The sequence below is a fragment of the Aethalodelphis obliquidens genome, unplaced genomic scaffold (genome assembly GCF_003676395.1).
Source record: "Aethalodelphis obliquidens isolate GAN/ISIS:26980383/991018 unplaced genomic scaffold, ASM367639v1 scaffold73, whole genome shotgun sequence".
In the NCBI taxonomy this organism is placed as follows: Eukaryota; Metazoa; Chordata; class Mammalia; order Artiodactyla; family Delphinidae; genus Aethalodelphis; species Aethalodelphis obliquidens.
In genome coordinates this window covers 675,349-701,441 of record NW_020838017.1, presented here as the reverse complement: position 1 = coordinate 701,441, position 26,093 = coordinate 675,349, and the positions used below count along the sequence as shown (strand labels likewise).

At 37.1% G+C, this 26,093-nt stretch overlaps 1 protein-coding gene across 1 annotated transcript in view; it reads right to left on the bottom strand.

The window, feature by feature from the left end:
* The window catches only part of RYR2 (ryanodine receptor 2), a 509,874-nt gene that overhangs the window by 158,724 nt on the left and 325,057 nt on the right, over positions 1–26,093 (bottom strand). Inside the window, exons 52-59 of the mRNA XM_027091861.1 lie at positions 25,954–26,044; positions 23,743–23,883; positions 21,956–22,119; positions 19,682–19,760; positions 17,515–17,604; positions 16,587–16,724; positions 8,558–8,635; positions 7,340–7,415 (exon numbers count right to left, since the gene is read on the bottom strand). Of these exons, the coding sequence (XP_026947662.1) occupies positions 7,340–7,415; positions 8,558–8,635; positions 16,587–16,724; positions 17,515–17,604; positions 19,682–19,760; positions 21,956–22,119; positions 23,743–23,883; positions 25,954–26,044 (857 nt within the window). The remainder of the gene's footprint in view (positions 1–7,339; positions 7,416–8,557; positions 8,636–16,586; positions 16,725–17,514; positions 17,605–19,681; positions 19,761–21,955; positions 22,120–23,742; positions 23,884–25,953; positions 26,045–26,093) is intronic.

Below are 26,093 nucleotides of genomic sequence, written 5' to 3'. Positions count from 1 at the left end.
TGCAGAGGTACAGATGCCTCATTTATGAGTGATGTGCTTCAAAGAAAACACTGACTGTAGGACACCCAATGGCTGGCCCAGAAATTAAAGGATGATGATTTTCTAGCATACTTATTAGAAGTGAGTACTAAGATAGCCGCTTATTACTTTTAGTTGTAACCAAACCATAGTGATTGAAACACACTTAGAAAACAAAACTGAATTTTTTTCATGTAATCTGCTCGTGGAACAAATAGTAATTTTGTTAACTAGTTATGTGGACAATGCTCCTTCAATAACCTAAGTGAAAATTCTATAACTCTGTAACTCAGTTACCCATCCATCCTTCCATCCATCCATCAGCCAATCAAACAACTGATCATTCATTTTACAAACACTGATGGAATGTTTCTAGTAAAACAGGTCTAGCCCTGAGCCAAATTCTTGAATAGGCAATTTTGGTATATGGAATCCTTTTTGTTCGTTTCTATGCCCAATTCTAATTTGTTTTACTCGGTTTCCTAGTGCTTGGTGCCTGGTACCGCCCTCCAATATCACAGCTATTCCTTTCATTATGAAATATCTCCACCTTCCAAAATGATCTCCTTCTCTATTCTTACCTGTATCAATAAATAAGAAATAGAGAGTTTCCTGGTGTCCAGAGCTGTACAATAAGGATGACAAAAGTCATCAAAATTGTGGCCCTGAACCTGAACTATATTCTCATTGGGGGAAAGAGACCCACATAGGAAGTAACTAAAGAAAACACACACACACACATTATAAACAATATGTGTATAATCTAAAGCTAATGCTGCTGATTTATTCAGCTGATACTGAATAAATAACAATGAAAGAGATCATCAGATGCATTAAACTGAAGAAAATATTTATGTAAATATCATATATTTATATTAAGAAATATAATTTTCTCAATAAACTAAGAAAAGATTTGAGAAATGACTAAGAGAATACTAGGTTGTTTTAGTATTTAATAAAAACAGCAGAAAAGAGCAAGCAAAAGAATATAAGAGGGGCGGAGTCAAGACGGCATCCTAGGAGGACGCAGAATTCGCGTCTCCGCACAACTAGGGCATCTACCAGGCCCCAGTGGGGGACCACGGTCACCCGAGGGGACGGGAGGAACCCCCAGCGACCGGGTAGGACGCGGGGTGCAGGGGGAGGAGAAGTGGCGGCGGGACGGGACTAGCGTCCCTGAGGGGAAGGGATCCCAGGCCCGAAGGGGGAAATTGGGGAACCACTGGGAGGGCAGAGGATCAAAAGGGAGCGTGGCCAGGTTTCCCCTGCCCACTTGGACCCCTCAGGAACCTGCTGAGATCCCCAGGCCTGATCCTCTGCCCACCGAGGCCCCCTGCAGCCGCGTGGGTCCTGAGGGAGTGGGAGGTGGGGAAGGGGGAGCAAAAGTAAAGCCCAGACCTCCGGGACCGGCATCCCTGAAGGGTGGCTGGCACCCCAGTGGCTACAGGGGAGACCCTGGGGGAGACAGCGGGGGAGGGGCACGAAGGAACGGAGGGGAATGGGGCCAGTGCTTTCCCTGTCCACCTAGGCACCCGGGAGGCTGCTGGGACCTAATCCTCTGCTCTCGGAGCCTCCCTCCTGCTGCTCAGAGCCCAAGCCCCGCCCCTACACTGCCACCCAGGGCCCCACCTCTGTACTCGGAGACCCCCTCCAACGTGCTGGCCGTAAACTCCACCCACACACCCTCACTCAGGGCCCTACCTCCAAACTCCAGAACTGCACACTCCGGAGACCCTCCTTTCCACATGCTGCCTCTCCACTTCTGCGCAGGTCCTAAGCAGAGGCCCCGGCCCACCCAAAACCCCGCCCCTGCCTAAGTTCCACCCACTGCCTAAACCCTATCCCTATAGCCAAGGCTTTTTTGTTTTTTTCCTCTTTCAGATTGGGGTTCTGCTTTACCTGGTTGATCCACTGTTGTTGATTCTTTTATATTTTTATTTTTCCCAATAAATCTTTTATTTTTCTAATTTTATTTTATTCTTTATACTTTGTTAGTGATTTCTCCTTTTGGTGTGTTGCCCCCCCCCACCTGTTTTTTTTCTGTTCTGGTTTTATTTTACCTGGCTGCAGTTGTTTCGATTATAGTTTTATTTTTCCTAATATACTTTTTATCTTCCTAATTTTATTTTGTTTTTTATTCTTTGATATTTTACTGCTCCTTTTCTTCTTCCTTTCTTCCCTTTCTGTTTTTTTTTTTTTTAACTGCACCATGAAGCTTGCAGGATTTTGGTTCCCAGTCCGGAGGTCGGGTCCAAACTCCTGTGGTGGGAACTCCGAGTCCAAACCACTGGACTAACAGAGAACCTCAGACTCCAGGGAATATCAATCAGAGTGAGGCCTCCTGGAGGTCCTCATCTCAGCACCAAGACCTGGCTCTATCTAAATGCCTGCAAATTCCAGTGCTGGATGTCTCAGGCCAAACAACCAGTAAGACAGGAATACAGCTTCACCCATCAAAAAAAAAAAAAAAAGGAAATGAAAAGAAAAATATGTTACAGACGAAGGAGCAAAGTAAAAACCTACAAGACCAAATAAACGAAGACAAAATAGGCAACCTACCTAGAAAAGAATTCAGAGTAATGATAGGAAAGATGATCCCAAAACTCGGAAATAGAATGGAGAAAATACAAGAAACATTTAACAGGATCTAGAAGAACTAAAGAGCAAACGAACGGTGATGAACAACAAATTACTGAAATTAAAAATACTCTAGAAGGAATCAATAACAGAATAGCCGAGGCAGAAGAACGGATAAGTGAGCTGGAAGATAAAATGGTGGAAATAACTGCCGGGGAGCAGAATAAAGAAAAAGAATGAAAAGAATTGAGGACAGTCTCAAAGACCTCTGGAACAACATTAAATGCACCAACATTCAAATTATAGGGGTCCCAGGAGAAGAAGAGAAAAAGAAACGGTCTGAGAAAATATTTGAAGAGATTATAGTCAAAAACTTCCCTAACATGGGAAAGGAAATAGTCAATCAAGTCCAGGAAGCACAGAGAGTCCCATACAGGATAAACCCAAAGAGAAACATGCTGAGACACATATTAATCGAACTATCAAAAATTAAATACAAAGAAAACATACTAAAGGCAGCAAGGGAAAAGCAACAAATAACATACAAGGGAATCCCCATAAGGTTAACGGCTGATCTTTCAACAGACACCCTGCAAGTCAGAAGGGAGTGGGAGGACACTTTTAAAGTGAGGAAAGGGAAAAACCTACAACCAAGATTATTCTACCCAGCAAGGATCTCATTCAGACTCGACAGAGAAATTAAAACCTTTACAGATAAGCAAAAGTTAAGAGAATTCAGCACCACCAAACCAGCTTTACAACAAATGCTAAAGGAACTTCTCTAGACAGGAAACAGAAGAGAAGGAAAAGACCTACAATAACAAACCCCAAACAATTAAGAATATGGTAATACAAACATACATATCAATAATTACCTTAAATGTAAATGGATTAAATGCTCCAGCCAAAAGACAAAGACTGGCTGAATGGATTAAAAAAAAAAGACCTGTACATATGCTGTTTAAAAGAGACCCATTTCAGACCTAGGGACACATACAGCTGAAAGGGAGGGAATGGAAAAAGATATTCCATGCAAATGGAAATCAAAAGAAAGCTGGAGTAGCAGTTCTCATATCAGACAAAATAGACTTTAAAATAAAGACTATTACAAGAGACAAAGAAGGACACTATGTAATGATCAAGGGATCGATCCAAGAAGAAGATATAACAATTTTAAATGTTTATGCACCCAACATAGGAGCACTTCAATACATAAGGCAAATGCTAACAGCCATAAAAGGGGATATCGACAGTAACACAATCATAGACGGGGACTTTAACACCCCACCTTCACCAATGGACAGATCATCCAAAATGAAAATAAATACGGAAACACAAGCTTTAAATGATACATGAAACAAGATGGACTTAACTGATATTTATAGGACATTCCATCCAAAAACAATAGAATACACTTTCTTTTCAAGGGCTCATGGAACTTTCTACGGGATATATCACATCTTGGGTCACAAATCAAGCCTTGGTAAATTTAAGAAAATTGAAATCATATCAGGTATCTTTTCTGACTACAACGCTATGAGACTAGATATCAATTACAGGAAAAAAACTGTAAAAATACAAACACATGGAAGCTAAACAATACACTACTAAAAAATCAAGAGATCACTGAAGAAATCAAAGAGGAAATCAAAAAATACCTAGAAACAAATGACAATGAAAACAAGATGACCCAAAACCTATGGGATGCAGCAAGAGCAGTTCTAAGAGGGAAGTTTACAGCAATACAATCCTACCTCAAGATACCAGAAAAGTCTCTAATAAACAACCTAACCTTACCCCTAAAGCAGTTAGAGAAAGAAAAACAAAAAAACCCCAAAGTTAGCAGAAGGAAAGAAGTCATAAAGATCAGATCAGAAATAAATGAAAAAGAAATGAAGGAAACAATAGCAAAGATCAATAAAACTGAAAGCTGGTTCTATGAGAAGATAAACAAAATTGATAAACCATTAGTCAGACCCACCAAGAAAAAAAGGGAGAAGACTCAAATTAAGAGAATTAGAAATGAAAAAGGAGAAGTTACAACAGACACCACAGAAATACAAAGCATCCTAAGAGACTACTACAAGCAACTCTATGCCAGTAAAATGGACAACCTGGAAGAAATGGACAAATTCTTAGGAAAGCACAACCTTCCGAGACTGAACCGGGAAGAAATAGAAAATATAAACAGACCAATCACAAGCACTGAAATTGAAACTGTGATTAAAAATCTTCCAAAAAACGAAAGCCCAGGGCAAGATGGCTTCACAGGCGAATTCTATCAAACATTTAGAGAAGAGCTAACACCTATCCTTCTCAAACTCTTCCAAAATATAGCAGAGGGAGAAACACTCCCAAATTCATTCTACAAGGCCACCATCACCCTGACACCAAAACCAGACAAAGATGTCACAAAATAAGAGAACGACAGGCCAATAGCTCTGATGAACACAGATGTAAAAATCCTCAACAAAATACTAGCAAAGAGAATTCAACATCACATTAAAAGGATCATACACCATCATCAAGTGGGGTTTATCCCAGGAATGCAAGGATTCTTCACTGTACGCAAACCAATCAATGTGATACACCATATTAACAAACTGAAGGATAAAAACCATATAATAATCTCAATAGATGCACAAAAAGCTTTTGACAAAATTCAACACCCATTTATGATAAAAACTCTCCAGGAAGTAGGCATAGAGGGAACCTACCTCAATATAATAAAGGCCATATATGACAAACCCACAGCCAATATCATTCTCAATGGTGAAAAACTGAAACCATTTCCTCTAAGATCAGAACAAGACAAGGTTGCCCACTCTCACCACTCTCATTCAACATAGTTTTGGAAGTTTTAGCCACAGCAATCAGGGTAGAAAAAGAAATAAAAAGGAGTCCAAATTGGAAAATAAGTAGTAAAACTGTCACTGTTTGCAGATGACATGATACTATACATAGAGAATCCTAAAGATGCTACCAGAAAACTACTAGAGCTAATCAATGAATATGCAGAGTAGCAGGATACAAAATTAATGCACAGAAATCTCTTGCATTCCTATATGCTAATGATGTAAAATTTGAAAGAGAAATTAAGGAAACACTCCCATTTACCACTGCAACAAAAAGAATAAAATACCTAGGAATAATCCTACCTTAAGAGACAAAAGACCTGTACGCAGAAAACTATAAGACACTGATGAAAGAAATTAAAGATGATACGAATAGATGGAGAGATATACCATGTTCCTGGATTCGAAGAATCAACAATGTGAAAATGACTATACTACCCAAAGCAATCTACAGATTCAATGCAATCCCTATCAAACTACCACTGGCATCTTCCACACAACTAGAACAAAAATTTTCACAATTTGTATGGAAACACAAAAGACCCTGAACAGCCAAAGCAATCTTGAGAAAGAAAAATGGAGCTGGAGGAATCAGGCTCCCTGATTTCAGACTATATTACAAAGCTACAGTCATCAAGACAGTATGGTACTGGCACAAAAATAGAAATATAGATCAATGGAACAGGATAGAAAACCCAGAAATAAACCCCCACACATATGTTCACCTTATCTTTGATAACAGAGGCAAGAGCATAAATGGAGAAAAGACAGCCTCTTCAATAAATGGTGCTGGGAAAACTGGACAGCTACATGTAAAAGAATGAAATTAGAACACTCCCTAATACCATACACAAAAATGAACTCAAAATGGGTTAAAGACCTAAATGTAAGGCCAGGCAGTATAAAACTCTTAGAGGAAAACAGAGCAGAACACTCTATGACATAAATCACAGCAAGATCCTTTTAGACCCGCCTCCTACAGAAATGGAAATAAAAACAGAAATAAACAAATGGGACCTAATGAAACTTCAAAGCTTTTGCACAGCAAAGGAAACGATAAACAAGATGAAAAGACAGAAAGAGAAAAACAAATGCCATATGCTAACACATATATATGGAATCTAAAAAAAAGGTTCTAAAGAAGCTAGCGGAAGGACAGGAATAAAGACACAGATGTAGAGAATGGACTTGAGGACATGGTGAGGGGGAAGGGTAAGCTGGGACGAGTTGAGAGAGTAGCACTGACATATACACACTACCAAATGTAAAATAGATAGCTAGTGGGAAGCAGCTGCATGGCACAGGGAGATCAGCTCGGTGCTTTGCGACCACCTAGAGGGGTGGGATAACGAGGGTGGGAGGGAGATGCAAGAGGGAGAGGATATGGGGATGTATGTAAACATACAGCTGATTCACTTTGTTATACAGCAGAAACTAACACAACAATGTAAAGCAATTATACTCCAATAAAGATGTTAGAAAAAAAGAATGTAAGAGACAATAACATAACTGGACTGAACAAACCAAAGAGGCTGAGGATGGGAGATAGAATGAAATAAGAGAAATATTTAAGTTGGGGATAGAAGTCAGTGAGGGAGGTCTATGTAACTAAAAGAACACCTCGGGTATTAGGATAAGAAATATAGTTATCTACATCCTAAAATGGGCAAGAGAGAGCCATCAAAACTCTGAGACATGAGGAAATATACACTAGCAATCGGGAAATTAGGAAATAACATTTCCACCTTGAAACTAGTACAGCCATATTTGAACCATTCTAATAAAATAAAGCTGTAATGAGCTCTTATGCTGAAAAGACTATTTTATCCTTATCATACATTCATGTACTCAAACTCTGTTTTTTTATAAGGATTTTTAGAAAATATTACCTTTGGACTCCAGTTCCAGTTTCTTTTTCTTTGCCCATATATTATGGTAGTTTTCAGCCATCATTTCTGCCATAGCCTTAAACGAACAAAATATTTAGCAACTAAGTTATACTCTAAAAGGATAGTAGAAAAAGATAACTTTGCCTTCCAATATGTAATATCAAAACATACTTTAAATTAACAAATCGTAGTGTGTTAGTGCTAAAACACATGTAAAAGATAATTGAGCACAGCTTTGTTATTTAGAATCTGAATTTCAGAGGATTCTAATGATCTGTGAATTTACAAACCAGCAGAGGTGATGTGATGGGAATGGTCATTGTTCTTTATAATGTTTAGAGATACATGTTTTGTTAATTTAATAATGAAACTTCAAACTAGCTATGGACTTTAAAAATATGTTTATTTACAAGTTCTTATTTTAATTTCTAAAGTTTTAAAAGATGATGTAAACCTTACTGAGTGAACATTGAATGCCAAGAGCATCAGACAAGCAGTCTAGATCCATGTCTGTCCCAATCTAGGTCAGTCTGAGGTCTTGGACGAGCCTTGGCCTCTGTGGCCTTTGGGTTTTGACAAGATTACCTCCAAGATTCCTTTCATTTTTGATTTGCAAGTTTACTATGTCATGTTAATACATTCGTGCCAGAGCAATGACAAAGGGCAAGCCAAACAATTTAACAATCCATAGATTTTTTTATCTTTATACACTTATATCTCTTGGAATAATACTAACAATGCCAATATCATTGTCTGATCGTTATATTGACCTGTTAACTTATGTTCCATGGAAACAAATCAGGCAATTCAAAGTAGGTTCCTTAGTGACAAAGGAGACAGATAGAACTATGGTGGAGAAAGCAAAATGCCATCAGTTTCCCTGGATAAACAACTTATAATATATATTCTTTCATGAGTAATTAAAGTGATCCTTGAGCAGAGCATTATAAACTACTGATTTAGTCTCTTCTCACATGCAGCTATTTAATTATATTAGGGCTTTTACATAGATGTGATCTTTAAAGAAAATATATTATCCTAGAAAAAGTTCTATCAACTTCTACAGCATTAAAAGCTTAGGGTACATAATCTATAAATTCCATGGACCTTCTATATGATCACTACATTCAAATAATTCATGTTGTAAAATACATGCAGGAAGTGTTACAGTATGCTTTTTAAAAATGAAATTTGCAGAAAATTTTTAAAAGTACTTACATGCAGATCTCTGGATAGTGTAACATTGCTCATGTCAATGGCTCGGGGGCTATAACCATGGGCGGCATCTACAGAAACCTAGATAATTTGCAAAAAAATAGCCTCTCATTAAAAAACCCAGTAGAGAGAGATTTAAGAGACACTTTGGAAATATAAGGCAAACAAAATTCCAAATGTAACGTTTCCTCAGATAAAACTGGCAAGTAGCTACACAAATTGATTTTGCAAACATATCTAGCAGATTAAATTATATTTGGGTGTCTGACAAGTATTTATGATTGAATAATGCATCCCAATATCTTAGGGATTGCCAATCTGTAAAGCTAACGATCAGGATTCAACAAATTATGTAGTGAGTGCAAGATTCTGAAATATTGCCGGAATCAAAGGATAATTGAATTCTTGAGTTTCTTACAAATTCTAATTGGCTGCAATGAAATTTTCTTTTCCTCACACAAACGGTAGTTAATCAAAGAGGTCAGTATTTATAAATGTCTTTATGGGCCAAATAGATAAAATAAAGGCAACTTTTTAATTTTAAAAGCGCATCATATAGTACTCAGTGATTTGTAACGACATCCTCAATCACCAGAGGGTTTCCTTAATATCTAAATTTTGACATTTTAAGGATGAAATCTACAAAACAAAAAGACAGCCTACAGAATGGGAGAAAATATTTGCAAATGATGTGACTGACAAGGGATTAATTTCCAAAATATAAAAACGGCTCATACAGCTCAGTATCAAAAAAAACCAACAAACACCCCAATCAAATAATGGGCAGAAGACGTAAATAGACATTTCTCCAAAGAAGACATACAGATGGCCAACTGGCACATGAAAAGATGCTCAACATCGCTAATTATTAGAGGAATGCAAATCAAAACTACAATGAGGTACCACCTCTCACTGGTCAGAATGGCCATCATTAAAAAGTCTACAAATAACAAATACTGGAGAGAGTCTGGAGAAAAGGGAACCAACCCTCTGACACTGTTGGTGGGAATGTAAGTTGGTGCAGCCCCTATGGAAAACAGGATGGAGATTCCTCAAAAAACTAAAAATAGAGTTGCCATATGATCCAGCAATCCCACTCCTGGACATATACCCCAACAAAACTATGATTCAAAAAGACACATGCACCCTTATGTTCACTGCAGCACTATTCACATTAGCCAAGACATGGAAACAACCTAAGTGTCCATCGACGGATGAACGGATACAGAAGATGTGGTACATATATACAATGGAACACTACTCAGCCACGAAAAAGAATGAATGCCATTTGCAGCAACATGGATGGACTTAGAGATGATCATACTAAGTAAAGTAATTCAGAAAGAGAAAAACAAATACCATATGATATCACTCATATGTGGAATCTAAAATATGACACAAATGAACCTATCTAGGAAACAGAAACACACTCACAGACATAGAGAACAGACTTGTGGTTGCCAAGCGGGAGGGGGTTGGATGGAGTGGGAGTTTGGGATTAGCAGATGCAAACTATCATATACAGAATGGATAAACAACAAGGTCCTACTGTATAGCACAGGGAACTGTATCCTGTGATAAACCATAATGGAAAAGCATATAAAAAGAATGTATATATACGTATAACTGAATCACTTTGCTGTACAGCAGAAATTAACACAACATAAATCAACTATACTTCATTTAAAAAGACAAGAATGAAACCTATCTTCCCATCAACTGCAAGAGGGTTTCACTTACTGTCAGGAGCTCTTACCTCATTCCACCCAACGGCATATTATGGGATAGTATGCCACAGAAACGAACTCTGGTTCATGCTTATAAATCTGAAATTATGTTTGATATATTTCATAACTGTGTATATTATCTTGTCAGACATGGATAAACAAAAAGCTAAATAAAAGGTACAATACACCTCAGATCTGTGCCCGTGAACCAAAGGGAGGCTATCATATGCTACCATTAATCATGTTCTCATGGGCTACACTCAACTCACTGGTCAGTTTTAACTGAATCTTGGCTTCTGTGTCAGTACTGAGCCTCTGCTGGGTACCATCCATAAGAGAATGTGGAATAAAAATCACAGTTTTTTCTCCCTTAAATACCCATGAAAGGAAATTGAGACTTAGAGAACTTAAGTGACTCGCCCAAGGTCACAGAGCTAAAATTCTGAGCAGGCAGGATTCCAACTCAGGCTCTCTGACTCCAGGCCCACTTCTCTCTCACTGTCACCTCTTTCCTTCAACATATCGCAGTATATTTCTTTCCCCAGCACAATACTACCCCTGCCCTCTCTAATGTAATCAGTTTCCAAGTTGCCAAATTCAAAGTCCTCTTTGCAGCTACCATCAAACTGGTCCTTCTACGCTGGACATGACTAACCACCACTCAACCAGCCCCCTCGTTTCACGAAACCACCCACCTGGCTCTCCACTTCCCTCTCCGATCTCTTTGCCTCCTTCTCTGGCTCCTTTTCCATAAATGACCTCGAAATATTTGTGGCTTTCCGGGTTCCCTCTTCAATTGTTTCTTTCTTTATTCTAAATGCTTTCTTTAGGTGTCCCTATCCACATCTACTTTAAATATTTCATTTATCAACCATGTTTTATTAAACCAAAAATGAGTTGATCCAACCTAGCATCGCTCCTCTGCTCTAGACTTACATTTTCAACTATTCATTACCATCTCCATTTGGGATTCTATACGTGTATTCATTTTCTACTGCTGCCATGATAAGCGACTGCCAGAAATGTAGTGCCTTAAAACATCACAAAGTTATGAGAAATCGGAAACAGGTCTCAATTAGCTAAATTCAAGGTGCCCACAGGGCTGTGTTCCTTTCTACAGGTTTTATCAAAGCACCTTTTCCCTGTCTTTCCCAGCTTCTAAAGGCCACCCGCATTTTTGACTCATGGCCCATTCCTCCATCTTCAAGTCAGCTATACTACATCTCTCTGACCTTCCTTCCGTAGTCACGTCTCCTCTGTCCAAAGCCAGGAAAGAGTATCCACTTTTAAGGATCCTTGTGATTACACTGGACCCACCAGTAATTCAGTAGACTCTCCCCCATCTCAAGATCATTAACCTTGATCACATGGGCAAACGTAATCGCCTTGGCAAAGCCCCAGGAAATCAACCTTTCTACAGACAACAGTGATTGGCGATCATCTTTGGAGCCAGAATTCTGCCTAACAGGACATTGAAAATCAAAAGCATATTCTCTCCTTGCCACCCACCCCCCAGCACTAACCTCACCTCACATACGCTACCCACCTGGTAGGCCAGTACAGACCCACGGCAACCCCCTCTGATTAGGGGGAGATTGAAGGCAGAAAGACAAACTCCATAGGAGGATATGGAATGCGTTGCATGAAACAAAACAAAACATTAAATATCTGAATAGAGCAAAGACAGTGGACATGGAGGGAAGCAGATGTATCCCAGAGATGTTCTGTAGTAGAAGAGACAGAATTTTGTGACTTTTAAGTCATTATATCATGTAAATCGTAAACAGCAGAATCAAGTTTTTAAAGTAATTCTGTCTGACTCCAAAGCACTTGTCAACTTTCTTAAGACGGCCCCCAATGTTCTGGCCTGATTTGGCCCCTGAGACCTCTCTTCCCATCTCCTTGGTACTCATGAGCTCCAATCTCACTGGATTCCTCGCTTTCCCTCACACACGCCAGGCCACACTCTCATCTCAGAGCATGTGCACGACTTGCAACAGCCTTCCCCCAAACAGGTCCAACTCCCTCCCTTCATTTCAATTTATCTTCTCCATGCAATCTGCTCTGATAACACTATATCATACTGCAACTCATCCCCAAAGGCTAACCAACTCCCCTGCTCTGCACTCGGAATCTGCCTTTCCATGCTACGTCTTCTCTTTCCATAATATTTATCACATTTTGATGTAGTATGTAGTTTACTTACATCTGTTATTTACTTTCCCCGTTAACGTGTAAGCTCCATGAGAGCAGAGGTTTTTGTCTATTTTGTTCATAGACCTATTTGAAAAGCTTAGGCTAGTACATGGAACACAGCAGGTGCTCAGTAAATAACTGTTAAAAGAATGAACGAATCATCCCTCTACCCTAGCCTGTGTTTTAGTTCAAGATAGGTAACACTTGCCAAATTTCATTCCCATCTTCCTCTCCTTCTCAGGTTATAAGCTTATTTTTTAAATTTGTTTAAATAATTTATACCCTACATGTGTAATAAAAACCAGATATAAGAAATTAAAATTGGGAGGTAAATAAGGAATTACTGAGAACCTGTGGAATAGGACTGAAATTGTCAGAAATGTCCTCCTTTTCTGCTGAATTGAGTGACGACCAAGAAGTCAAAATCCACCAATTTACTGCTCTACTCAGTATCTCCTCACTGATAATTATATCAGCATCTATACACTCTATTCTTTTTTTTTATTTTATTGAAGTACAGTTGATTTACAATGTTGTGTTAATTTCTGCTGTACAGCAAAGTGATTCAGTTATATACTAATATATATATATATATATATATTATTTTTCATACTCTTTTCCATTATGGTTTATCACAGGATATTGAATATGGTTCCCTGAGCTCTACAGTAGGACCTTGTCACCAATCTATCCTATATGTAACAGTTTGCATCTGCTAATCCCAAACTCCCAATCAATCCCTCCCCGACGGCAACAAGTCTGTTCTCTATGTCTGTGCATCTGTTTCTGTTTCGTAGATAAGTTTATTTGTGTCATATATCAGATTCTACATAGAAGTATATACTCTATTCTATAGCCTATCAAGTTATTGGCTTTGTCATTGTCCATATATTATCTTAATATGCACATTACAAAACCCTAATTGAGTGGCAAATTTCCTGAAATCATGATTCATGTAGTGTTCATGGTAAACAAAAGACATTAACAGTGTTATTGATCCACGTAAAAATAATAATGATCATAATTAGGTCTAACATTGAAATATACGCCTGTCACTCCTTTAAGTGATTTATAAGCATCACAACATGTAATTCTCACAATAATCTTTTAAATTAGATGCTCTCTTCTGTTTCATTTTAAAAAGGAGAAAACTGCAGCACAGAGAGGTTAAGCAGTTTGCCCGAGCTCACAAAAAAGCTATCGACTCCATGGTGAGGCCAGGATTTCAACCCAGACAGGCTGGGCCAGATCCGGCTGAGTTAAACACAGGCCGCTTCTGCCTCGCAGATGGAGTGCTGAGCCCCAGTGGAAGGAAGCTAAGAATAACAGCTCCAGAATCATGTCAACAAGTGATCTCAATTCACCCAATTGCAGTCCTTACTAAAAAGTGATGCCACCAAAAGTGTTCCTTAATTTATTCAAGAGTGTATCTATTACATAATAGAAAACATCTTTATAGTCACATGGGCAATCAGTAATGGAGAGAAGAAAAGACATTAAGAAGTTTGGCAAGATGATAACTGAAAAAGATGATAATACTGTTAGGTTAGTAATTAAGAAATGGCAAGCTATTTTAACATTTCAAATAATGTTGAATTATGCTTAAAGAATGTTTGTGTGAAAATAATGGCAAGGATTAAAAATATATTTGTGGCATTTGTTGCTCTCTGTTTCTGATACTGATAGAAATATAGAAATATACTTTCTTTTTTTTTTAAACTACTGAAAGGCCAAAGTACTACAAACTCAAACACCCTCTTTTATTTACCTTTGAAGAAATGCTCTCTGGCATTAAAAATATATAAATAATAATGGTAATAATAAGAGTTACCATTTACTGAGGTAAACAGATTGAGTAACGTGCCCAGCAGTTTATATCTAGAAAGTGGTGGTCCCAGGATTGAAGCCCCAGTAGTCTACCTCCAGAGCTGTCCCTCTTAATCTGTACATCTGGCATACGCACCTCCTAATATTTTGAAATGACGTAGGAGATTTAACAATATATGTCATATGTCACACATGTCACTCTGAAAATCATTAAGACTTAAGAGATGATTATATGGGTATCAATTAATAGTATCTATTGAGGGCTTAATGGGAACTGAAGACTGCACTAGAAGCTAAGCAGGGTGTAAGGAAGAGCAGAAATATACACAACCTACACAAAGATTTTTTAGCCATCTTGAGAAAAGTTTATTGAAATTCAGAAAAACATAATTATGATTTTCCTGGAGTTAAAATAAGGTAATCCTTTTCTGAAGATGGATTGGTTATAGCTTGTGCATTTTAATTTACAGAGTCTGTAATCACTTCCGATGTTTTAGAATCAGTTTCTTAAATTTCGCGTTAACATTTTATATCTGACATGATCCAGTACCATTTTGGAGTTTGTTATGTTTCATCATCGGTTACTGTTTTTTTTTTTTTCAGAGATGCTCGCAAAAGTATGAAATCTATAAGTTATTTTAGTCTTCTGGTGAGCGTGGCTAAAACTGGGATGAACCTTTGCTTCTCTCCCTTTTCTGGTATTTTTGAAAAACTCTATAGATAAGACAGGCAGAGGCATACTCAGCAGTCTGCCCTACTTGCTCTGACAGCAGTGGCAGGAAAAGGTATGGCAAAGACAGCAACAAGAGAACGGAGTACTCCTTTCTGTTGCAGCCCTTCCCTTGCCCTCTCTGGGCTGTGCTCCAGCATGTTATATAGGCCCAGGTTTTCTGGCTAATAGACAGGTCTTTTTTTCTTGTCTGCCTCCTACCATTTCTACCCTTTATTGCTGGTCCACAGAATCGGCACTGTTATTGTTTCAAAGGGCATGTTCTCATTCAACATATACAATTTTAGATTAGAGCACATAATTTTTGCTATGAAGGGCAGTGGGAGAATCTATTTTATTTTTCCTGGCAGAGCTTAAAGTCACTTCCATTATGTAATAATTTCCTTATCTCCTATACAACTTACAGGGGAAAAAAAAAGACATCATTCCAATTCTCTGCACTCTGAGCATTTTGTACATACCACTAGCCTAAATCTTACTGTTGTGGTAGGTTTAACAAGACTGTCTCTAACACCAAGTTGTGAGTCTTTAGGAGTAGAATTGGATCTTATTATCTTTGTATTCCTATCACCTAGTCCTCAGTTTGTGCTCGATATTTGTTCAAACAGATTAAAACAAAATGTGATTTAGTTAGAACTGTGCACATACATGGTAACACTGTACAATATGCTTTTACAGCTTCTATCTCCAGGGTACTTAAGAGAATATGATGTAATACATGTCCAAATCAGAACTTAATCTATTTAACAGTACTATATGTCAAGTATGAAGCATGGGAAGCACACGCTTTGAGTACCTTCATTTTCTTTTTTTCCAAAATGTCATCTGTATAAATGGCAATAATAAACACAATAGTTTGGTTAAACCAAAGGCAGTGGCCCAAGCAGTCTGGAAAGGGACGACGACAGGTTTAGCTCCCAGGAGAAATGAAAGGGCCAGGTGGTATCTGGTCCCCTCCTTGAACCCTAGGTTCTCAAGGTCAAGGCTGTCTTTATTCTGCCATCTTGAACACAGAAGCCCCACAGCCAAGCCTTGTTAAGTTGACCCTTGACCTGATCCACTAGCGGCGTGCTCTTCGATTCCTGCGCTGCCTGTCTGGTTCATATCTTCCCTTCGCACGTGGACAGGTGCTCAAGCCCACTTGTATGGAGCATACGTGGGGTTTTAGATCTGGATCGCTACTATCTGACCACCTCTCTAGCTCCTAAGAACCAACCTTCAGTTCTTACTGGTAAGGAGACAAAAGCTCTGTAGACAACCTTTTCGTGGATAAAGGAACATATTTTACATCCTTCATTAGCATAACTTTACGACTTTATCATCGAGTACTCCTTTATATACTGTCAGAAGCACAACGTGGACATAAACTCCAGTACTTTAACCAAGACCTAAACTCACTTAAATTAAAAGGAACAGAGTTTTCCCCCTTCTGAACTGTATGTTAGTCTTCAGAATTTTCAAGTTAGTTGTTTTGGAAAACACAATAATTAAATGAAATATTCAAATTATTTTAAAATAACATAAACAGTGGATTCATCACTGTGATTCTTACCTGGCTTGTCTGGGAGATACGACGAGTCCGGTTATAAAGGGCCATGCTGTCTCCCTCCCGTGTCCTTTCAATTCTCCACCCCCAGGCCAGCATAGTTTTTAAAGATTCTTTGATTGGCCAGCGATAAATTTCTTTTTCCTAGAAAAAAATCAGAAAAGGGTGGGGTATTATGAACCTAAACAAAAATTTTAAATATTTAATGCTTTGTTCTGAAATACTCTGTCTTCACTTAAAATTTTTTGATTAGCCTTGTTTATTTAAAAATAAAAAAGGAGAGTAAAAAATCTGAAGAGCAGAGTGTGAGCTGAGACCTCGTTTGACCAATGCTGCTAAGAGGGATCCTATCTTATTATACAGCATGAGGCTAATTTCCTTTAGTTTCCCAGATTCTGATACTTCCGACAGAAACTAGGAAGGAGAAACACAGTTAGGAAGAAGTCCCAGATTATATGCCATGTGCCTGAAGCCGTTTATCTGCTTCTCTTGAAGCAGAGAAGTAACTTCCTCTGTAAGCACCAACCTAGAAAATCCTTTTCACTTCACTTTTCAAGATACTGCTTTCCCCTCAAAGAAGTAAAATATATGAAAACATAAATAATAAGCATATTACAACACATTACTTCATTATCCCTTATCAAAAAACTCTTAAGAATGAAAAGAATGTTTTCTAAAGTTCTTAAAAATACAGGAGAGGAATAAAAATAAAAAAGAAACAGAAAAGTATTAAGTAGAGAAGAGAATAACCAATTAAATACTGACAGAAAATGGTACTACAGAGAAAAAAAACAATACATAAAAAAATGGGACCTTTGAGAAAAGGTAAAAATAGTATAGGTAAAATAGACGTGTTAATAAGAAATTTACATAACAAAGAAAAAACTCCCCCCCCAAATTAAAACCATATAAACTTAAAAAATAAACACGTCACCTTTTCAGATAATAGTTTATATGGCTTCATTAATGGCTGAACTTTAGACGAGTCTGAATATATTTCTCCATAAATCCATCCGTTTGCCAACTAAAAAAAAAAATCAAAATTGTTTTACATGCTTTAATTTTAGAGTGTAGGTGTACATGTGTTTAAGTGTGTACTTGATAAAGTAAATCTAAAATGAACCAAGATAAGGATTAAGGTTTGAACTTTATCCAGCGTAAGTCAATATAAAGAATTTCATCATAGTCAATATTATTTTGAGTAACCACTTGGAACAAATCTTTTTATCCAGAGATTAAATGCATCCAGTCTTCCTTAGACAGGTCTGTGATTATGTCAAGAGCCCTCCCCTAGGAGGAGGCTAAAGGCTGCACGACCCCTATGATATTCATTTTGGCCCATCTTGGGACCCCAACCTGTGTGATGAGTAAGTGGGAAACACTCATTTTAAACAGGAAAACTGGAGCAGCTGGCTTATTTGGAAGCCTCCCGGAATAATGCTACTTGTTTTGCTCACTCCTTTGTCCAATAACCTCTCAACACACTTGTTCCACGTGATTTTGCCCATATAATTTGGTGCATTCACTGTTTCCCTATGTCATTTCATGTATGTCTATGGGATCCGGGTAACTAGGCTCAGGACTGCCTTCCTGTAAATCTCCTCTCCATCACCACCCCACCAGCTCAGTCTTTATAGAGGACAGATACTTCACTCTTACTGACTTACCTAGTAAATCGATTAAGTTACTGAACAAAGAGAGCCATACGCTTAACAAAACAAAAAGGGGGTTTCTTGGAAGGAGGGACCGGTTGGCCGAGGCAAAGACTGAAACTTAATATCAAGTTTAATAGGGTGGGGCTTCCCTGGTGGCGCAGTGGTGAAGAACCCGCCTGCCAATGCAGGAGACACGGGTTCGAGCCCTGGTCCGGGAAGATCCCACATGCTACAGAGCAACAAAGCCCGTGCGCCACAACTACTGAACCTGCGCTCTAGAGCCCGCGAGCCACAACTACTGAAGCCCGCGCGCCTAGAACCTGTGCTGCGCAACAAGAGAAGCCACCGCAATGAGAAGCCCGCGTGCAGCAACGGAGACCCAACACAGCCAAAAATAAATAAATAAAAATAAATAAATTTTAAAAAAAGAAAAAAAGTTTAATAGGGTGATACTGAGTTGCCACATAACACAAGCAACCCTTGGAACCTTCGCTCTTTGATTTTCACTGCGGCAAATCAGTACACGCTTATTTTAGATTCCTGCTTCATCTCAACTTAATTTCTCTGACAACCCTATTTCAACCATCTTCTCTAAGTTTAAGTAGGCTTAACTTAAATGTGACCACATTTTTCCTCCAGAAGAATCTCATAATATATATGTAGGACTTATATCACGGACTGCAACTGCTTTCGTTATCTCATTCAAGTTATCTTTTCTCGACAATGCAAATAAAACATGCCATCTTGCCTCGTAAGTGAACTGCAGATCTACTTAGAGATGAGAAATACAACAGAAGAGTAGAAGGTGTAAATAATCACTAAATTCTAATAATTTTCAAGATTTTATCTAATATAAAATTATACATAAAGCTAAAGTTCCCTTAAAAGATGTCTGGACCTAGAGCCACTATTTCTTACTGAAGACCCTAATGATAGTTTAAAAAAATTTTTTTTGAAGTACAGTTGTGTTAATTTCTGCTGTACAGCAGAGTGATTCAGTTATACATGTATATATATATTCTTTTTCAGATTCTTTTCCATTATGGTTTATCACAGGATATTGCATATAGTTCCCTGTACTATACAATAGGACTTTGTTGTTTATCCATCCTACATATAATATTTTGCATCTTATTACTACTTTTTACTCTCACAAAAATGTATGTTTAGAAACTATATTTGATTTAATTAATAGATTTTTTGAATTTTTAACACTGTGCTTTTTATGAACACAAATATTCTTATGTGCATTATATGTACATCAGTGGCAGAACTAAGTATTTTATTAGACTAAATATTATGCCAGCAAATCATAATTAAATGTTCTTTCCTAATCTAAAGCTCTCACTTGAAAGTAGAAAATTGTCATGGTCAGAAATATCTGAGCCATGATCATTCACTAGGTACGTTCAGTACTGAATTAGAATGTGATATTCTGACTTTTACCTTGTCCATTGACCACTTGTCATGGGAATGTTCTGCATATTTGTTAATGAAGTATTCCAACTTCTCAGGAATTGTAATACTATGAGAAAAATAAAGAAAAAAGGTTTGATTTTCAGCACTTACAGGGCATCATATTAATAATTTACTCGCAGCTTATGACTGCTTATACCCCATTCGATGCATAACTGTTAAAAAATTGGTTTAACAAGGTACTACTTTTCCTTATGGTAGGAACAATATAAGAAAAGTCAAGCAGATAAGGTTCTACCCACTCATCTTATAATGAGTCACACTTTATGTCTTAATGTAAGTTATATACAATAAAAATTATACATAGTATAAATAAAAATAATTAAAATGTATTCAAAGAAGAGGACAACAGATAACACCAATTTTTTCTTTAAACCTGAATGAAGATATAGTTAAATTCAACAAGCTTAAAGACATACTTTTCTCCCACATACGTTCTTTGAAGTTATTCCTCCTTTTGACTTGTCTCTTAGGCAACAACTCTAAATGGGTAAAAGACTGCTGAAATCTGACCTGTTCCATTTCAAATGTACTAAAATTAATTTTAAGTTAATTGCATACAACTAGTGATATGTTGATAATTTTAAATGTTAATGTTCTATATATAAATTCTAGATGTTACTAATATGAACTATAGGGAAAAGTAATTAACCAATTCATGCTTTATGGTTTTGATAACATTTCTTCTTGATGTCTTTCATGCTTAAATAAATATTTAATCCCTCGAAGAGACATGGAGTCCGTGCAATTGAAAACCAAGTCTGATGGTAAATGTAAGACTTGGGACTATCAAATATACCTATGAATGGAAAAAATAACTTACTAATGCAATTAACTTTGAGAATAGAATTATAAGTAAAACCTAGTATAATGAGATGGTTTACTGTTCTTTTCTAGCAATGTTATCAGTTAGTAATTGAACTTTATGATATTCACATACTTAAAAAACAGTATGTTAAAAAATCACAAAGATGTAGAAATTATTGATATCACTATGCAAACCTAGTCTGTTAAGAGGTCCCCAAAGGGGCTAGCCGAGGTAAATTAATATGCATGCCCAACACTTATTCATTAATTGGATTTAATTAATCAAAGCCATAACATTGTTCTAATGTTATTTGAAAATCCTAGATTACATTGTATGTTAACAAACCACAAACTTACCCAAGTAGGAATGTGAACATGTGGTATTTTGGTTTACTTACTTTAGAAGAGATACAAAGGACCAATCACATAAGCCAAATACTGGGGGGGTAGAGTCTTTTCTCACAGGACTGTTATCAAATACCAAACATGCAAATTTAAGGCATTATCAAACTAATGGCATACCACCTGGTTTGAAACTGGGATCTGGTTATGGAAGCTAAAGCAGCTGAGGGGCCACCCAGAGACCTGAAAGTTGAACTCCCAAGCAAATTCAGATGCTGTGGATGGTAACTACCAAGTGACTACCTTGCTAATACTGATCTTGCTGAGTCACCACGGAATGGGTAAGATAATGTGGCATGGAGAGCAGCCTTCTTGCAAATGGAAAACCATGGTCCTACTTAAAGACAGTAACAACAACAAAAATGCTGAGACACCTGACGTACCCAAACATCCTATCTGTAGAGCAATTTACGCAAGTAGGTACATGGAAGAGCTTTCATAATGATAAGTAATATATTATCTGTGGTTAAGGTTGTCACACCGCATTCTCAATCCATGCTAAATTTTCCAGAAATATTCTCATTTGATATTCCCTTCACTCTCACGCTGTGCTTTCTGAGGCTAAACATAAGCTGCTAACCCTAGGCCTGGCTGAGATGTAGTGATGATGAAGTGATGCCCCATAGCTCACAGAAAGAGCTTTGCACTGCATGCTGGGAGCACCCTGAATCAAAGACTCTGCACAGAAGTTGGCTTCAAGTATTAATAAACATTGAGGGTAGAATTTCCACTAAAAAATAGAACTGATATACTTTCTTGATTCTCATTATTATAGGTATTGCCATGTGGTTATTTACAGAGAATCCTGACGATATTAAGAGTATATCTCTTAGAAGGTACATCTTATCTACTTCTGATATTTGTAGAACCATTATTATTACTACTATCATTTCATCAAGTAGAGGGACCCCTAGTAAAAGGATACCAATTCAAGGGGGGCATGGATGAGAGAAAGTTCACTTTAGTACCTTATTCAATTTCAGACTTCACACATCATTTACAATAAAAATCTGCTGCAATAGAAAGAGTCCATACTTTGAGGTATCAACAGGTTGTGGGTTAAAGTTCCCTTCAGAATCCATTGATGACTGTTTTTCCATCATACTGACATAATTTGACTCCATGTAGTCTGGAGGCAAAGCTCCCGCAACTGCACTCAGGCAAGGCAGTGCCAGTTTGAAAAGTTCTTGTTCATATTTCTGGGAAGAGATGGAGGACCAAAAAATAAATACTCCATTACTATTGAGCAAAAGCTGTCAACGTGATCACTGCAGCTGACACGATGCTGTAAGAGAAAATCTGAATTACCTGGGGCTGGCTCAACTCCCCGAAGGATTCTTTCTCTAGAAAATGGAAACTATAGCCTGACATCCCATAAGATGAGATGACTGAAGCTTTGTACTGCAGTTGCAGCATAAAAGGAATAAAATCTTTGCTTCTCTAAACGTTTATTCTCCAATAATGGGAAATGAAGTGAACCTAAATATTCTACATGTATAACGTGTCTTTACAACATAAATATAATTTCAGTCAATGAGGACTATTGCTGCACCACATTATAAGACTAGACATGAAAAATACCCAAAGTATAACATTCCAGAGAGTAAGGAATTTTAACTGGTCTGTATTGCATTACAAAGGTATGAAAAATAAAATTCTGAACTGAGAAAGAAATTCTATAGGAGATACGCATAATCAAAATTTCTGGGGAGAGGTATTTGTATATTAATTACATAATTAGTTAAATTTGTATTTGTAGATTTTTTAAAAATCAAAAATAATAATTCCTTTATTATTAAAAAGTTTTTAATTCAAGTGTAGTTGATTTATAATGTTGTATTAATCTCTGCTGTACAGCAAAGTGACTCAGTTATATACATCTAGACGTTCTTTTTTTAAAAAATATTCTTTTCCATTTTGCTTTATCCCAGGAGATTGAATACAGTTCCCTGGGCTATACAGTAGGACATTGTTGTTTATCCATTTTAAAAGTTATCTCACTTTAAATGTTCAATTTTAAACTAAAGCTGTAAATTCTTCTCAAAATACCTTCTACATATTATTTCAAAAAGGCTCTGGGTTTACCCAAGGCAATTCAGCAAGAAAAAGCATTGAGTTGTAGCTACCAAATGTAATCACAGATAAACTTCCCTTATTATGCAGTATAAACTCTTGGTTATACTATTCCAGTCATCTGATAATGCCTCTTTGGGAATTCAAACTGATTTTGATGAATAATTTAAGCATAAGCATACGAAGCATGTTGTTCTGATTTTCTCTGAAATAATACACTCCAGTCTTCTGAAAGTATATGAACTATTCATTATAAATATGGCAACTATAAGGGAATGTCACATACATAAAGCACTGAGTACTTAAATCTCCGTAGCAGCAAAGTGGGAAAAGTCAGTAAGGCCACTGGAATATTACAATTTTATGAGAGTTAATATTTTATATTTTTATATTTGACAGGATTTCTTCAGGCTTTCTAAGATTGGGGAGGTGACCGACTAGGGAGGATTTGAGTCCAAGGAAGTCCAAATGCACCAGAAACTGATCAACCCATGTGCATAATTTCCTAAAATGCTTAGCCATTTTAAAGTCAGAAAATGTTCTGATCACAAGGAACATGTTACCATCATGACTATGAAAAGTTAATATAAATTGCATTCTCAACATTTGTTATAAATGAAGAGAAAAAATAAAACTATGTCAAGTCTCGATGAGCAAAGACAGCATTCCACTATTCCACTAGGAATACTATCTTACCAAGATCCTATGGCTTTTCAGTTGTTTTATCATACAAATAAAACCACAATTACCTTTTGAGACAGGGCATCAAAAATGCCCCAGAACAACTTTCTTGATAAATGAAGTTCTTCTTCTGAGGCAGCTCCAAAGTTTCCCCACCCTCCAGGCAGGCAGTAGTATTTCCAGCATCTTTCATAATGATTTGTCAGCAGCTAGGTGGGAAAACAATTCTAAGAGCACTGAGCTAAAAACACATGGTATAGATTTTCCATTTCCTCCCACATGGCATTCTAATGCCAATGCCACGTAATAAGGCCAACTGACATGGAACTGCTCAACCCCATATGAATTCTTTTGGAGAATATTAAGATCTTATACAGGATGTCTCCTTAAATTGAATGCTGAGCACAAGATGAAGACCAAATGACCAGTTTCACAAATTATCTTGAACAGAATTCTTTAGGAGGTTGTTTGGTTATCTGTGTACCTCTGAGTTCTACTTTAGTTGCTATCATTTACTTACAATTTTATGACTTGTTATCCCGTGGAATCCATGCATGTAACAGAGGGGCTGATGTCACACTGACCCAGAGGATACAGCACCTAAAATGTGCATTCTCAAGGGACAATACCTCTGAGTATTTGTGCTTCTTCTCTACCTACCCTGAATCATTACACTTTACGATTTGCTTCAGAACAGACATCTCTAAACAAACTCCCTAAACTGCCCTACTTCCATAATTTCTTTATCTGTAGCTCTTTGGTGGTTTTGGATGTAATTTATTTTCTTACTGAGGGTCTATGTTGCTTCTTAAGTTTTTAACCTACAAATATTTTGTGGGACTAAGCTAGAAGTTCAAAGACATGGATGGAATTTTTCAATTATTCGGTAGCTCTTTGGATCATTTATTCTGGGTATATAAACTGAAAAATATTCACAACTATTTGCCAAATTAATAAAATTATTATTAATAATAATTAAAATAAAATTATTTTTTGAATAAACTAAATTTTTGGACCCTCTTTCCTATAGCTAAGGAGGAAAATAAATTGAGTGTTACTCTTATTAAAGTTAACTAGGTCTCTTACTGTATAAATATTTCTTCTCGTTTGGTTTCCCTCACACTTACGAATCACACACACACACACACACACACACACAATTTAGGAATCTCAAATGATGAAATATTGAGATCTAATTTGCTTAGAGTAACAGGCAAATATCTATAATGCAAAAGAGTTTTACCACATAAAGTGATACTGTATCTTTTTTCAGGTATTTTCCAGCTCATTTGTATTAAGAAAATTTTGCATGACAAGCAAATGATAAAAACTGTAAAAAAAAAAACAGGATTTTCAGCAAGGATATAACTTACTTTACATAATTCATCAATTTCTCTAGATTTATTAAACCAAAATCACTTTTTGTAGAGAAAGATTGTTTATGTTAAGTATCTAGGTGTGCTTAGTGTAAGAGCAGCTGAAAAAAAATAGCAGCTTATTTTTATCTTAAACCTCTTTTTATGGCACAATTACTGGGTGGCCATGAGGAAGAAATGATGCTTACCAGGTGGCAGAGCAGACTGGTCACCTATAAAAAGTCCACTACAGGACAATGACCTCCATGCACAGACCATGTCACTAGATGACACATTGGTACACACCTAATACCTTAAAATCGTGAGCCAGGATTGGTATATTACATGACAGGAAAAAATTACATGACAGGAAAATATTCCCAAGTCAATAAGACAGAATGAGACTTGATCATTCACGAACAGAATAGTAAAGCTGGGAAGCAAAAATGTCAGGGACTTTACTCTGTGACAAAATGTAACTGCGTATACATAAAGATCATATTTGATCCTTATGAAATGATATTTGGAAACTGTCATTTGATTACCAACTTAGAAAATGTTGTTTTTCAATCCTATTTTTTATGCCTTGAGGTTGCTAATACTTTAGGCCAGGCCTATTACTGTGTTTTCCAGCCTAAAAGTATCTTGGTTCATCTTTTTCTTGCGGCCCATTTTCTTTCCATTGATTTCTATTTCCACTGATTTACAGTAAACCAATCTTAGGATTTCTCTGGTCTTTTATTACTTGTTTATTTTAGGTTGAGGTACACATAGCTATAACTTACATGCCCATTTCAATAACTGGAAGAAATTTTCCAGCATCAAAGATCAAACATGATGTATCTGAGAGATATACATATTGTAACAGGAAACAAAGCCAGAGGACCCAGTAATCAAATAACTACAAACACTTCCTGTACTTACCTTAAGAGGCATCTTTGCATGTTCATTTAATAATGGGACATCAAATACTAATCTTCTGAGTAAGTGCTGCATCATAGAAGGTCTCAATTGGCTGGTGGAACAAAGCTAATTTTAATAATGAACATTTAATAATGTCTAAA